The 16,006-nt window shown below is 36.4% G+C and overlaps 1 protein-coding gene across 1 annotated transcript in view; it reads left to right on the forward strand.

Annotated features, from left to right (window-relative positions):
* Positions 1–236: 236 nt before the first annotated feature.
* LOC107753613 (potassium/sodium hyperpolarization-activated cyclic nucleotide-gated channel 3-like) overlaps positions 237–16,006 on the forward strand; it is a 27,677-nt gene continuing 11,907 nt past the window's right edge. The window contains exons 1-4 of the mRNA XM_016569817.1: positions 237–1,281; positions 11,076–11,499; positions 13,115–13,276; positions 14,669–14,887. Of these exons, the coding sequence (XP_016425303.1) occupies positions 623–1,281; positions 11,076–11,499; positions 13,115–13,276; positions 14,669–14,887 (1,464 nt within the window). The 5' untranslated portion in view covers positions 237–622. The remainder of the gene's footprint in view (positions 1,282–11,075; positions 11,500–13,114; positions 13,277–14,668; positions 14,888–16,006) is intronic.

The following is a 16,006-nucleotide window of genomic DNA, read 5'->3' on the forward strand; positions in this document are numbered from 1 at the left end:
ACTGATAAACAATACCCAGCTGTTAGCATGGAGTAATACCAATTCTTTTCCATAAGGCACCATGACGTAATAGAATGAATGACGTAAAAACGGTACTTTTACCGTTCAGGAATGTTTGTTATTATTGGGCGAAATTTTATTATTAGGCAAATCATTTGGTGAATACAGGTAATGTCATGTCACGAAATTTTTTTTTTTTTTTTTTTTTTTTTGCTACACCCCTAACAGTCGGTTTAGGTGGTGCGTGCTTATTTGCTGTCTGCGCTTCTATGGCAACGTAATAGATTATCCATCCCCACGCATGTTACCACAACTGATCTGGACATTTTTTGCACATTGGATTACTAATGTGTCAATGGCCGGGGGCTTCGTAAGTGCTGTTTGAAGAGTAGTTTGGAAAGGAGGGTGCAATGATTTGTCATTGAGACGCGCGTCAAATTGTTTCTCATTCAGACACGTCCCTCCGTCTTCCCGCATCCAGTGTGCGCGCTCGGTGTCTAGTATTACAGATGCAGCGGGATGCATTTTTGTGCATTCATATTTTTGACGACCTATTGTCCTGCCTGCGTCTCCTCTCAGATGATACCGACTGTCATTTGTTCCGTTAAGGTGTTCGATCACAATGGATAGGGTGCATTCTTCCATGCGCAAACGGCTCTATAGCTTGCCACATCAGTTTGGACACAAGGATGCTATGACTCGAGACGGCGAAGACAGCGACAAGGACACTCGGAGGAAAAGTGTCAAGATGAAGCATCTTCCCTCACCCTCCTCCACGGGGAGCTCTAAAGGTGTCAGCGAGGCCAAGAGCGGAGACGCGGAGACCGATGTAGGGAGACCCTTCAGAACCAACGTGAACGGCGACTGCCGGAGATTCAGAGGCAGCCTCTCTTCCATCACCAGTCGGCATGCTCCAGACGCGGATCTGGCGGAGCAGAGGTGCCTCATCGGGGGTGCAAGCCCCGAGGACGACGGTCCCTTGGAGCAACCCGGACCTGGAGAGAGCCAGGGCGCGCAGGGCGGCCGCGGCGACGGGGCACAACAGGCGCCCTCTGAAGAACAGTCGACTTTCGTAAAGTTGGAAGGTATCGATCAAATCATGCCTGACGATGAGCGGCTGTACCAGGCGGGCTTTATGCACAGGCAGTTTGGCGCGATGCTTCAACCGGGGGTCAACAAGTTCTCGCTTCGAATGTTCGGGAGCGAGAAGGCGGTGGAGCGCGAGCAGGAACGGGTCAAATCTGCAGGCTTTTGGATCATTCACCCATACAGTGACTTCAGGTAATCCCATGTCTAATTGTCGGCTATGCAAATGTTCCCACTGCCATCAGGCCTCCAGCAAGGAGCTCTCCAAAATTAAACGATTAAACGAAAATAAATCGATGTCTGAGCAGATTAAATACAGCCCATTTGTCTTTTCATGGTTTTGTTTTTAAAAACGTCTTTCTGTGTCCTTGAGCTTGCTGAGGATATTAAAATCAGGCCCGTGCTGTTGCATTCCCTAACCTCACCTGGTCATATTCACCTCTTTCCTGTTTGAATGACATTGCTACCATCCACATATTGCAAGGGCAAACAGTGTCACCAACGCCAGCTGTCTAGGAGGTTCTGTGATTGTTTTGCATTCATTGCGTGAAAACTTTCACTGCACCAACCACGGAAGTCAAGTGTAATCTCTCGCTTTACTACATAGAAATAAGTCACACAATCATATTTAGCCATTGTTCTCATGTTTTCACTCAAACAGAGCTGGCCGGCCCGGGAAATAGGGTGATCAAAATGGGTTAACATGACGACGGGCATTATTGGGAGCAAACATCAGAGAGGATTACAACAACACAATTTATTTAATGGCACTCTGGTCCGAGTTGGAGGGGGCAGTACTAACAGTCAGGTAGCTGAAATGGACCACATGGCCTTCGCACAGTCAGGACGGCATGTAAGCCCAGCAGTTATGTGCTTCTAATGAGCGATTGGCACATTGTTTTGGATATCAGTCGAAATAAATGATGTGAGATCAGGGTCATACAGTGCAAAGGAGGACAATGTTGAATCAACACCAGAAATGAAAATTCTGTCATCATTTACTCACCCTCAGGTCACCTGTATGACTTTCTTTCTTCACAGAAGAAGATATTTTAAATAACTGCTTTTGTCCATTCAATGAAAGACAATGGGGTCCAAATGAAACCATTTTTGTGTTTTGTTTGGACCCCATTGACTTCCATTGTATTTGGCAAAAAAAACAACCAAATATATTTTCAAAAGATCTTTTTTTCTGTTCCACATATAAAATGAAGTCATACAGGTTTGAAATGACATAAGGATGAGTAAATGATGACAGAATGTTCTTTTTTTATTTTTGTTTGTTTGTTTGAACTACTTTTTTTCCTACACTGTAAAAAATATTTTTTTGAAATTGTAAATAAAACAAAGATTACTGCAGATTGTTTTACACAAAAAAAACATACAATTTCAGTCTTTCTACTTCAAATTTGAACATTTAATTCAGTGTCACTTGCCAATTGTGTTTAATTATTTGTCAAATTTACTAGCTATTTCTTAGCTATTTCTTTACAGTGCACTTGAAAAAAATGGTGTAGAAACAATTTTCACTCAGAAATTGCTAGTAAATCACAATTAATTACAAAGAAAAGGCAAGTAACACATGGAATAAAACATGAAAATTTTCAAATAGAAAGAGTAAAATAGTCATTTTTATACTCCAATAATATTTGTTTCGAAAATCATTTTTACAGTGTAGAAAAATGGAAAGGTTACTGGTAATTCTACCAGCACATTATATGTTATATTTAATTTACTCCTAATACACAGGACAATGCAATATGTAATTCAAAGTACGAGTAAAACACCTATAGAAAAAGATAATTGGACCCTTTTTTTTCTTAGAATATTTCCCTTTCATTTGTACTGGCAAAACCCCCCAAAATGCATCTGTCAACTTAAACTTAAGTTTTGTGACTATATAAGATGAATGTTATTTCAGGAAGCATCTAGACCTGTTGAGTACCAAATGACCACAGCAGCAGGTGATTTGTAAAGTTTCACCTGTCACAAGAGGTACCGTCCTTACTCGTCTGGCATTTTCAGGTGTCATTTTCACATTTGCCCTTGTCTCCTTCCTCTTGCACTTGCTTCATTCATCTCTCCCCGTGCTCTCTGACCTTCCTCCCCTCAACACTGTTAGGGATGGGCGATGCAGGCACTTCCATTTGCTGATTGCATCACCTGGTTGATGCAGAAAACGAGAAGAGAGTGTCAGAATGTGGATGGAGGCTGTTGAGATGGGGGTGGAAGGTTAGCATCAGTGTTCAAGGGGTTCTGGAATAAGGGAAGCAAAGAGACGTGCTTTTTTAATGAATCACCACAGAGTAGCTCTGTTCTGCAGCGCATTTGGAAGAGTAGGAAACATAATTTTCTGCTAAACAATGTGGTGCATCACATCATTTCGCCATTAGCTTCAGCTGAAAATGAAAGCAGTGCTCTCTCACAGAGCTAAAAATTTCCGTCTATCATTTTAGAGCAGTGGAGTCGCATAAGCAAACATTTCAGCCTGTTTATTAAATTATAGACTAAACGTATTACTTCAATGGATGTGAATTTCTGTGATTTGCTCAAACAATACATAGGTGTTTCTTCAGTGTTATGCACTGGTTAGGTTTGAGTCAAACTAACATATTTTGTGTTTTAATTGATTTGCAAGGCTTTTTATAGCCATTTTATAACAACTTTTGAAGGATCATGAAACTTAATAGCAGATGTTCTCAGATGCAAATTATTGAAAATAATGATGTCACATATTATTCTGAATATTAAGAGAAAAGTGTTTATAGTTAAATTTTTTGATCCATTTTGTTGTTACAGTTTAAAAGTGTATCAATGTAAAATCTGACTTTTTTATTAATAAAAAACAGCATATCTTACAACAGTTTTCATAACAGTTACATTAAAGATATCTGAAACTATCATTTAGTTTCAGAAAGTTATACTAAAATAAACATAGGAGAAAAGTGTTTATAGTTAAATTTTTTGATCCATTTTGTTTAAAGTGTATCAATGTAAAATCTGACTTTTTTATTAATAAAAAACAGCATATCTTACAACAGTTTTCATAACAGTTACATTAAAGATATCTGAAACTATCATTTAGTTTCAGAAAGTTATACTAAAATAAACATAACTTTAACAGACTACTAAGATGTCAGCCAACACACGCAAAAATTTATTCATAGACTAACATATAGACACAAATACACTAGAAAATCGTCTATTTACTGGGATTTGTTTTTAAATATTTCTTCATAATATTATAAATAAATAGTTTTTGTTCTTCATAAAAATCTGAATTGTGACTGGTCGAGTCGCGGAGAAACGTATTACGTCATTGGATTCTCCACACTAGGAACGTGATACGCGAGTGCAAAACCGCGAAAAAATACTAAAACGCACAGAGTTCAGTATAGCGATTTCTGTGCGCAACACTTCATTTTGTTTGTTTTTTCTGAACATATTTCATCTACTCTAATGCTAAAACATAAACTGACAGCATTTAGGCGCACATGTTCCATCGCATATATTTATACCCCCGTTCACACAGTAATACCAGTAAATTGCCGTAAATCACTGGAACGATTTGACCGGTAAATACAAAAATGCACCATTCACACAGACAACACTGTTCTGTCTTTTCTCTGGTACACATGCATCCGTTTAAAAATGCTGGTAATTTTGTGACTTCATTAATCAGAAATGACCTCTTAACGGCTGCGCCTCCTGGCGTTGTGTTTGTAAACATGGAGGGGTATACGCGATCAGTGCTTTTGTTGATGTTTTCATTTTTGTGTCAAATGTTCACATTCCTGTAGCACTTTTGGCCCAGACACATTGTATTACACGTAGGGGCGGCGTAAGGGGGGTGGTTAGGACAATTCCAAGAGCCCTGCATGAGAGGGGGCCCCCCGAGGGGGGAACGGGATTTCTAACGAGGGGGAAAGACCGCGATTTTTTTGTACTGTGGGGAACGCGGAACGCTATTTCTACCGAGGGGGACACAACCCCCACACCCGGAACGTGATTTTTACAGAGGGGGCCCGAGTAAATATGCTGTCCAGGGGGCCCCTGATTACACAACTTCAAAGTGAACTACACAGTGCAGAGTTAATGCGTCAAATGCATCAGAATGTTATGATTGGCCCAGAGTAGACATCCTACGTTAGCGCATTTTGAACTTGCACGTGCTCATACCGGTAATCTTCATTCCACATTCACGCACAGCATCATTCCGTTAGTTTACAGGTAATGTTACAACTTTGCTTACTGGTAAATTGCCAGAACAAATTTACCGGTATTTTTGAAAAGGTCCTGTTCACACATGATCTCTTAACAGTAATTTACCAATAAAGACTGTATGTGTGAGAGGGGCTTATGTAAATAACTGCACTGATGCAGCGGAACGTCAGATAATGAACTCGATGACGCAGTGTATTGTAAACGGAAAACAGTGATGAAACCCAAAAATTTAAGAATAATGGACTGTAAAATAACGACACGCTTTTATTCCCCATCCTTTAAACTGTGTGTTAGTCGTTCTAGTAAAAGGGATGAAGATGTTTTAAATGTTCTTCCTCAGTTTTATAATCAAGCTGTAATATTAAAATTTTTTAATAAAAAAACTCATTTGATTTGTCCATAGTAGTGTTGTGTCTCATGATAAAGCGGATGTTTGAGAGTTTGTGGTCATACGGTGATATTTTTGAAATGCAGCAGAGGGCCCTGTTTCTTTCATCTCTATAGTTGTAGATCTTGGTTGAGTTCACTTTCTAAAGGCCAAAAAGGCCAAAAGTGACAATAGTTAAAGAAACAGCCTTAAGGCTATCTGAATTCAGTTGATTCTTTTGCATGACGGCGGCATGACAGCCACCCAAGTGAATCATGGCAGTAGTCTTGCATAAACCTATTATTATGTACCCAACACATTAGCTTTCTGCAGGGGACTCCAGCGGCCAGAGCGACTGGTTGAGCTGTGGTGCAGAGCTTTCGGATGATGGCTAGATCTGGTGAGTAGAGTTGACACAGATTCCACAGAGAGATCATCACAATTGGAGGGATGGGGATTGGGAAAGACAATTAGGACTCATAATATGCTAAGCAGCAACAGATAGAGAAGGAGAACAGAGAGTGTATTTTTGGCAGATTGTAACAGAAAGCTGATTATTGCAAAGGCTTTTGTTTGGATGAAATGTGTTCCCTCCGCTGTCATTTAACAGTGGCTCTCGTCTGTTAGTTGATTTTTAGCCTAAATAGGGTCGTTAAAGATCCACACAACTTCAAAATGAAGGTGGAATCAAAACTTACACACAAACCAAATACCTTTTTGCAGAAATGGAAGCGTCAGCGCAAGTTCTACTAGGAAGACTTAATGCCACGTCACATATTACAATTAGATCTAGCCAATCGGCACTCAACACGAGGAATATAAAAGCCCTCTACTCACCCTTCATTGTGTTTGCAGATACTGCCGCTGTCGTTTCCCTCCATCCTCCCCACCACCACCAGGTTGGCCCCGTCCATGCGGGGGTAGGCTCCACCCTGCCTTCGTCTTCGGCAGGAATAGCTGGAATCTACAACTTCAGATTCAAGCTACGGATGGGGCCTACGCCAAATAATTCTGTTCTTTGTATCGGTTTTGTAAATAAATACTTGAGTTTTATCTTCACCTCCTGAGTCTTTCTGGTAGAACTATCTTCACTTTTCCAAGCTTTCTCAAGTTCATACCCACTGGTGTCCATTTTATATTGCAAATGATATTGAATAATGCCTCTTGTGGTTTCTAGTGTATGTTCTCATGATATATCAGTTGTTTACACATGTGAATTGAGAAGAGAATAATGTCTATAATGTGGTTACAGTGATACTATGGTCGATGTGATAGATATTAGATATTCCCAATACAATTACTGCTCTAGTAACAGCGTGGGTTGACAGTTTCATATCCATATTGCATTTAGAGTATAGACAGGAATATAGATATGATGGAATCTTACAGGCTATAATATAATCCGGAGATTAAGTGGACCAAGAAAATGCTGTGATGTGATGTGAAATGATTAGATTAAATAATTGGTAGGCCCAGACAGAATCTGTTTTTGTTGTTGTTTTTATCCATTGCACTGATTTTAAGGGAAAAGTCTGGTATAAACATGGGGAAATATAATTTTTTAACAATACTTAATATAAAATAAAAAAAAACACAAAGTCAGTGAATTCTATGAACGACAGCAGTCCCAAATTTGTATTTGCCTGCTACATGGTCTTAAATATAGCACAGTTATATATATATATATATGCTGCTTTTAGTCCTTGCATATGTGTCCGGTACAAACAGTTCAGCACATGTTGCTGTAAAACTTATTCTTTTGCCTGCTTTGACCACTGGAGCATCTGTCCAAGGGTAAATGTCAATGGCAAATCCTTTATAATCTGAAAACTGTCTGGAAATAATCTGGCACATTTAGTGACACTTCCTATAGATGGTTTGTTCTTGTTTAATCTCCTCCGAAGCTCATTTCAAGCAATGTAAAATAGAGCCCTGCAATGTGGAAGTAGTATTTTCCCATTTGGTTAAACCCAGATTTCATATTACATTTAAAAGTAGGTATTTAACATATACAGTGGGTACGGAAAGTATTCAGACCCCCTTAAATTTTTCACTCTTTGTTATATTGCAGCCATTTGCTAAAATCATTTAAGTTAATTTTTTTTCTTCATTAATGTACACAGCACCCCATATTGACAGAAAAACACAGAATTGTTGACATTTTTGCAAATTTATTAAAAAAGAAAAACTGAAATATCACAAGGATTTTAGCAAATGGCTGCAATATAACAAAGAGTGAAAAATTTAAGGGGGTCTGAATACTTTCCGTACCCACTGTATGTGATTAGAGTATTAACTTGCCAGAAAAGAAGCAGACATAATATAATATTAGCATTATTTGGATTCTATTCCTGATGTATTACAATAAGTTTGAGTGGGTCATATCATAAGGCTCATCTTTTATTTATTTAATTTATTTTAAATTAGCTGGTATGTTAAGCTAATGTGATGCTAGTTTCTGGTCATTTGAAGGTGGCTTTGGAGAGGGACATTATCATTTTGAGAATCTAATTAGACAAAGTTAATATTCAGTCATTAATAGTTTGCCCAATTTTTAGTTTTAACAAGCACATAGTTGCCTGTAAAACAAAATGTAGCTGGGTCATTCTGTCAAATTAACCAAATTTCAGAAACTTCCCTGACTCAACTTTTTACAACGCAAACATTAATAGTGATGAAAACCAACATTTTAAAATGCCACTGAGGAATATTTACTATTTTGTATTAATTAATAATAATCCAGTAATTGTAATTTTGAAGAAATAGTCAAATGGCAATTTTCACCTGTGATTTGGAGCCAAATTACAGAGGGTAAAAATGACTTTAGAAAGACCATGGCTGCATCATTATTGTATTTTTACACAGAGATTGGCAGGTCTGTTAGTAAAATCAGTTGATGTAATGCTGCTTGCTTTATTAGCCAGTGGTGGCAGTTCAAAAACGGGAAAAAGCACATGGTTTTTCCAGAGTTTGTGTGCTTTAACTCAAAAAGTATTAGCAGTATGTCAATATTCTTTTAGATACTGGTTCTTAACAAATTTATCATTTGGTTTCTTCATTTTTAAGGGCCTATATGGTTTAACAGAGATGTGGGGATTTCAATCTGGCTCCATGAGTAAATTAAGTTGTTCACAATTTCAGTGCTCAAAATCCAAATGTGGGTCACTTTGCTTACAGTGAAGTCTTTAATTTTAAAGAGGAATGTCTGATGAACAAATATTTTTTAAACTAGGAATGTATCTTGTTTCTCTCTATCAAAACAATTGCAAAGAACAGATGTTTGAGTGCTATAAATAGTTTCTTCCCAAAGTTTGCGTGTCTGTAATTTAAGAAGTATTAAAGATACTGTATCTCAATATCCTATGAGATTTTACTTCTTAAATTAGATTCTTGGATTCTGGTTCAAAGCCATTTAATATTTTGGCTTTATTCTTCATTTATGTATTTCTTTGACCAGAATTGTTTTTTGTTTTTTTTACTTTTTAGCCTCTGAGGACACTCTGGTTGATTTGACATGGAATGGCCCAGTTCTTGTTATATGTTAATGATTGCTTATGCTAATATGATTGCAGATAACAGTAACCTTCAGTCATGATCCAATACTGTGTGAGATCATGGTTAATCTGCTTTTTATTATTTCTGCAGTCATTTCAGAAGCAATTTGTTAGTGAAGAAAACACAGTGACCTATTTGTACACAAATATAAGGGCCTAAAATCAAACTGAGTGGGTTTTTTTTTCTTGTCCGTGGTGTCAAACAACACTTAATCCCACTGGACAACTCTGAGCCTCGTTCTCTCTTTGCAATCCATATCGAGCTGGACGGTTTATCAACCCTCTGTGTGATCGATTTCTGCTTAATTACAACTCAGCAGCAAAGGACTGGAATCTAGTAACCAACCAGCTCTCTACCACGGTATAAATGAAGAAGGCTAATCCACAACTTCAGTTTTTGGTGTTCAAAAAGAATATTAGCACGTGGCAAATACTGTAAAACAGCGTGAAATATTAGTAGCATTATTGAATGTTTCACACAACCAAATAAGGCTCATTTTGGCATGTCAGGGCCAACAGGGTAATTAATGCTGCGTTCAGCAATTATGGCGGCTTGTTTTTGTGTAAATGTTTCACCCAGCAGATCTTTTATTGATGAAATGGCGGTCTTGCCAGAGGTCTCCTGGATGTCTTCCAGCCCCTTTCATTTACATACGTACGACACATCCAATTACCAAACAGGGAACTCATCCATAAACGAGAGTAATAGCCCAACCAGACAGCCAGCCATTTCCATCGTCAGTCAGGGGCTGAGCTCATAAAGCGTTCTCAAGAAATCCTGAGTGCGCTTTTTAGATGAGTGTTTCTGATTACGAACATCATAATACTTATTTTGAGGAAATGATGGCAGACGATTACATTCATGCATTTGGCAGATGCATTTATCTTAAGAATTGAACCCATGACCTTGGTGTTGCTAGCGCATCAGTTTAGCTACAGAACTGGTTGGTCTTAAATATGGTCACAAACTAGATTTAAAAGGTTAGTTTTTCAGGAAGTATAATAATGTGAATTTTAATTGTATATTTCTGTCATTTAAGTATTTTTTATTTATTAAGTATATTTTAGTATTATTTATATTCTATAATACCATTTTGTAATATTTTAAAATAGATTATGTATCTTCAGTTTTCATTTTCATTTTAGTTTAAGTTTTAGTAATTATATATATATATAGAGAGAGAGAGAGAGAGAGAGAGAGAGTTAATTTATTGTTAACTTTAAATTGTAGTAATTTTAGTACTTGAACTTATTTTAGTTAGTTAAAATCAACATTTCATTTATGTTTTTAATTGTTATATTTTAAGTTTCTAATTTTTTTATTTTGTTTTATTTCAGCTTTATCTCAATTACTGAAAGTGATTTCAAATAGTCTCTGTTTGTTAAAAACAACAAGACATAATATGGTAAATAATTAATTTTAACGGTAAAAATATATTTAGTGATAATGTTAATTATTTACTATTGTTTTTATAAAATAAAAATGTGTAATATTAATTATGTATTTAATTATGTTAATGAATAATAATTATATTATGATATTCAAATTGTTATATTTATAGTATGTATTACTATTATTAGTTAGTCATTAAGAATTATTATTGATATTCATTATTTACTATTATTATATCTATGAATAAATGTATTATCCAGTTTTCTAACTTGTAGGATCCATAAAATGTTTCTTATACATGTGTCTCTGTAAAACAGAATTTGAAGAAGAAGCACTTCATTGTAATTGATAACCTTTAATTGCCTTTATTGGTTAATGCTTTCAAAGGTCATGCAGACTCTTCTGTTCCAAAGGCATTAAATAAACACTTTGTCCGTTGTATGTCGTCCAGGTTCTACTGGGACCTGATCATGCTCCTGTTGATGGTGGGCAACCTGATCATCATCCCCGTCGGCATCACCTTCTTTAAAGATGAACACACCCCCGCCTGGATAGTCTTTAACGTGGTCTCGGACACATTCTTCCTGGTTGACCTGGTGCTGAACTTCCGCACGGGGATCGTCAAAGAAGACAGCACAGAAATCATCCTGGACCCTCAGCAGATCAAGGTGAAGTATCTTCGGAGCTGGTTCGCTGTGGATTTCATCTCCTCCATCCCTGTGGATTACATCTTCCTCATTGTGGAGACACGCATCGACTCGGACTTCTACAAGACGGCACGAGCGTTGAGGATTGTGCGTTTCACTAAAATACTCAGTCTGCTTCGGCTGTTGAGATTGTCCAGACTCATTAGATACATCCACCAATGGGAGGAGGTAAGATGCACCTCTTAGATTGTAATATATCTATCACAAATAACACCGATTTTTGTTGGCTTGTGAATGTTGAAAAGAAAATGAACTCTGATATGAACCTTGTTTGATATTCCCGTACCAATAATGGAGCTGCCCATGGTTTCTTTTGGTGGTCCTGAAGCAATATTTCTGTCAAACAAATATACTCATTCCTCATAACCACAATTCTAACCGTAATATAAACCATTCAATGAATATTTCTGACTTAAAATGAAAATTCTGCCATCATTTACTCACCCTTGTGTTGTTTCAGAAATTGCTGAGGAATGGGGATTTAGGCTGTTGTAGTCTAAAATGACAAAAAAAATAATAATAATAATTAAAAAAAAAATATATATATATATATATATATATATAAGTACCATAGAAGTAAGAAAAAAAACTGCTTGTTTAATTATATACACTAATGTTAAAAAAGTTTGGGTTAGTAGAATTTTAATGCTTTTATTCAGCAAGGACGCATTAAATTGACCAAAAGTGACATTAAAGACATTTATAATGTTACAAAAGATTTCTATTTCAAATAAATGCTGTTCTTTTGAACTTTCTGTTAACCAAAGAATCCGCAGCAAAACAGCAACAGCAAAAAGCATTTTCAAAACTGATAATATTAATGTTTCTTGAGCAGCAAATCTGCTTATTAGAGTGATTTCTGAAGGATCATGTGACACTGAAGACTAGAGTAATGATGCTTTGCAATCACAGGAATAAATGACATTTTAAAATAAAATTTAAAATAGAAACAGTTATTTTAAATTTTAACAATATTTCACAATATTGCCGTTTTTACTGGTGAACATAAAAGACAATGTGGCGCCTTTAGGTTTGAAACAACCTCAAATAAATGTACACGTTGGCAGAAATTAGAAGCATTTTGGATGGACTGTTCTTTTAATTACCTCTAAAATCATAGGGAAATGATTGGTAACAGATAACAGTGAGGATGTTTCTAGGACCAACAATGGAGCTGATCCAAGAACACATCCTACTTGTTAAAATCGCGGTCAGCAATGATAGACAGAAGGTCACATTAATTTCACAGTCGTATCTGAAACTCGGCGACTGCTTTGCCATCACGTGGATTTCATTTTAGCTCTGCCAAAGAATAGCAGCTTCTAAATCAAGCAGCAATTAGCCACGATTACAGGCAGCAATGTGTTACTCAACCTAACCGTTGTTTGTCCATGGCAAAGTTAAAAGCGTGCACCATGACCCTTTAATTGCTTCGATCCCTCAACCTTGCCAGTTAACGTAAATCTATTGGAATCCACGCTTTAATTACTGCTTTTTGGGAACGCCGACTTTTTGTCCACTGGAAGGGGGGGGGTGCATCGGTGCCGTTATGGATTGTGGGTAACATCAGCCTCTCGTTTGGCCTCCCACTGATCTCCTAGGAACTATTAGTGACATTAGCAGAAAAGATACAGTACCTTATGTAATACTCCACAAGCCCAGCGTTGTGCTACTAAAAACCAGCTTAAGGACAATGTGGCCTAGAACTGAGTGAGGATTAAATCTTAATTGTGACCCAATGCGGCATATTCCAGTTCACATCTCTGACCGCTTTTCCATTTAGATTTTTCACATGACCTATGACCTGGCTAGTGCCATGGTGCGCATTGTGAATCTCATTGGAATGATGTTGTTGCTGTGCCACTGGGACGGATGCTTGCAGTTCCTGGTGCCCATGCTGCAGGATTTCCCTTCAGACTGCTGGGTGGCCAAAAACAAAATGGTGGTAAGTTTGAGGGGCCGACCCCTGTCTGTTTTCTCTTTATTTTAGTTGTATAGAATCACATTGTAAAGTATAGAATCACAATTGGGAGATATAAAGTCAGAGTTAAAAGAAATATATGTAATTTTGAGATATAAAGTCAATTTCCGAGGTATAAAGTCCAATTGTGAGATATAAAGTCACAATTATATGTACCAAAGACAGAAGACACAATTGAGAAATATAAAGTCAAATTGCAAGATAAAAAGCCACATTATGAAATATGAAGTCAGAAATTTGAGAAATGAAGTGGCAATTATCAAATTAAAAAGTCAGATTATGCAATATAGGGTTACATTGTGAAATATAAAGTCACAAGTATGAAAAAACAAAGTTGCATTTACAGAAACAAACGTTATGAGAAACATGAGTTACGACTGCAAGATAAAAAGTCATATTATGAAATATAAAGTCACAACTGGGCAATACAAAGTCGTAAATTAAAAGAAAAAAGTTGCAGTTTTGAGATATAAAGTGAATTGTCACAATATAAAGCTGCATTGTGAAATATAAAGTTGAAATGACAAGAAACAAAGTCGAAATTATGAGAAACAACTTTGTGATTATAAGAAATAGCGTTGTAATTATGAAAAATAGTCAAATTGTGAGATAGAAAGCCACTTTGTAAGATATAAAGTCAGAATTATGACAAAGGATATAATTACAGTCAATTACTATAAACAACGTCGCAATTGTGACATATCAAGTCGTAATTGCTTTTCTTTTTTTTTACTCTGAGACTGAAACTGGCAACCATATTGAACTGATATTGGTAAAAGTAATATTTTTGACTGAAATTAGACCAGCTGCATCATATCCTGGACCTGCATGATAAGTATTTGGCCCAAAAGTGCCAGACCGAGTGACTCATTTTGCTAAAAGACGAACACTGTCCGTGACTATGCTTCATTAGCATTTGTAAAACAGTACCTTCTGCTTTCCTCCATCTTCTCATATCAAGAAAGCGCATGCAGCGTTCGTAATGACCCTCCTGTTAAAGGACGTGATATTTCCCTTTCTCTCTCTCTCTGGCCTTTACTCTGGCTCCTGTCAGAAATATATAGAAACACTGTCACTTTTTTTCCAGTCTAGCACTCTCTCGCGCTCTTTCTCTCACATTCTGTCATTCGCGACGCTATTTTCTCTCCTCTCGCTCTCATTGGTCCGTACCTTTGTCCCTTCACAACACGTTTTGTCCCTCTTTCACCGTCTCTCCTATTTCTTTTGCTCTCTATCACAATTGCCGTCTTTCATGCTCATATTTATATTCATGCTTTAATTTGGGTTCTTCTTTCTCTTTATCTCTTCTCCGCTCTCTCTTTCCGTGCATCCCTGTCTTTCTCTCTGTCCTCACAGAATGACACATGGGGTCAGCAGTACTCTTACGCCCTGTTTAAGGCCATGAGCCACATGCTGTGTATTGGGTATGGCATGTACCCTCCTGTGGGCATGACAGATGTGTGGCTGACCATCCTCAGCATGATCGTGGGTGCAACCTGCTATGCCATGTTTGTGGGCCACGCCACCGCCCTCATTCAGTCACTGGACTCCTCACGCAGGCAGTACCAGGAGAAGGTTAGTGAAAAAAAGAGGAGGTGAGGAAATCAGTTGGGTCTGAGAGGCTAAAGTGTGGATATTCGCATGCATTGTGATGTAAAAACAATTGTTTTGTGTTTTATTACAGAATAATCTAATGTAAGGGAGCTTGGGGCAATTTGTTCACTCATAATTAAGCTAATGATGATACATACTCTGCTCAGTAAAATTTGTGCTTTATTATTTTGGGATGTCTGAAATGTTAATGCCTTTGGAACCCACTTCATATCTATCTTATTTGTTGGTTAAAAGTTGCTAATGCTGTTGCTGGAAGCTACCATTTTATCATGGCTCTGAAGTCAGGGACCATTGTGACAGTATTTATAATTACTAGTTCATAGTTATGAATTAAAAATAAAATAAATAAATAATTATGACAAAGTAAAAAAAAAATACATGTAATATTTATCATCTTAAAATATAATATTTAGTAATATTATGTGTTGTTAAATAATTTATTACTAATTAATATTCAATTGCATAAATTATACATGAATATTAATTATATACTTTTTCATTTGTATATGTGCACATATTTGCATATAAAAGTAACATAATGTAATATATAAAGTATAATTGGGGCTGATAATATTTTTTGTATTTTTTTTAAAAGTATTTCTAATCAAAAATACAATAAAAACAGTAATATTGTGAAATATTAGAACAATTTAAAGTAACTGATTTCTATTTTAGTATGTTTTAAAATGTAATTGATTCCTGTGATTGAACATTTTGAATTTACGGAACCCATTAATCCAGTCTTCGATGTCTCATGATCCTTCAGAAATCATTATAATTTGAAACATTTCTTATTATTATCAATGTAAAAAAAAATGTTTGTTTTGCCTAATATTTTTGTGGAAACCATAATAATTTTTTTTTCAGGATTTTTTGATGAATAGAAAGTTCAGAGGAACAGCATTTATTTGAAATATAAATATTTTAATTTAATTAATTTTTAAAATATTATAATATAATGAACCCTGCTTAATAAAAGTATTAATTTATATTAAAAATATCTTACTAACCCCAAACTTTCAAAAGGTAGTGTATATTATATTATATTATATTATATTATATTATATTATATTATATTGA

The sequence above is a fragment of the Sinocyclocheilus rhinocerous genome, unplaced genomic scaffold, assembly GCF_001515625.1.
Source record: "Sinocyclocheilus rhinocerous isolate Xijiao unplaced genomic scaffold, SAMN03320098_v1.1 scaffold200, whole genome shotgun sequence".
Lineage (NCBI taxonomy): Eukaryota > Metazoa > Chordata > Actinopteri > Cypriniformes > Cyprinidae > Sinocyclocheilus > Sinocyclocheilus rhinocerous.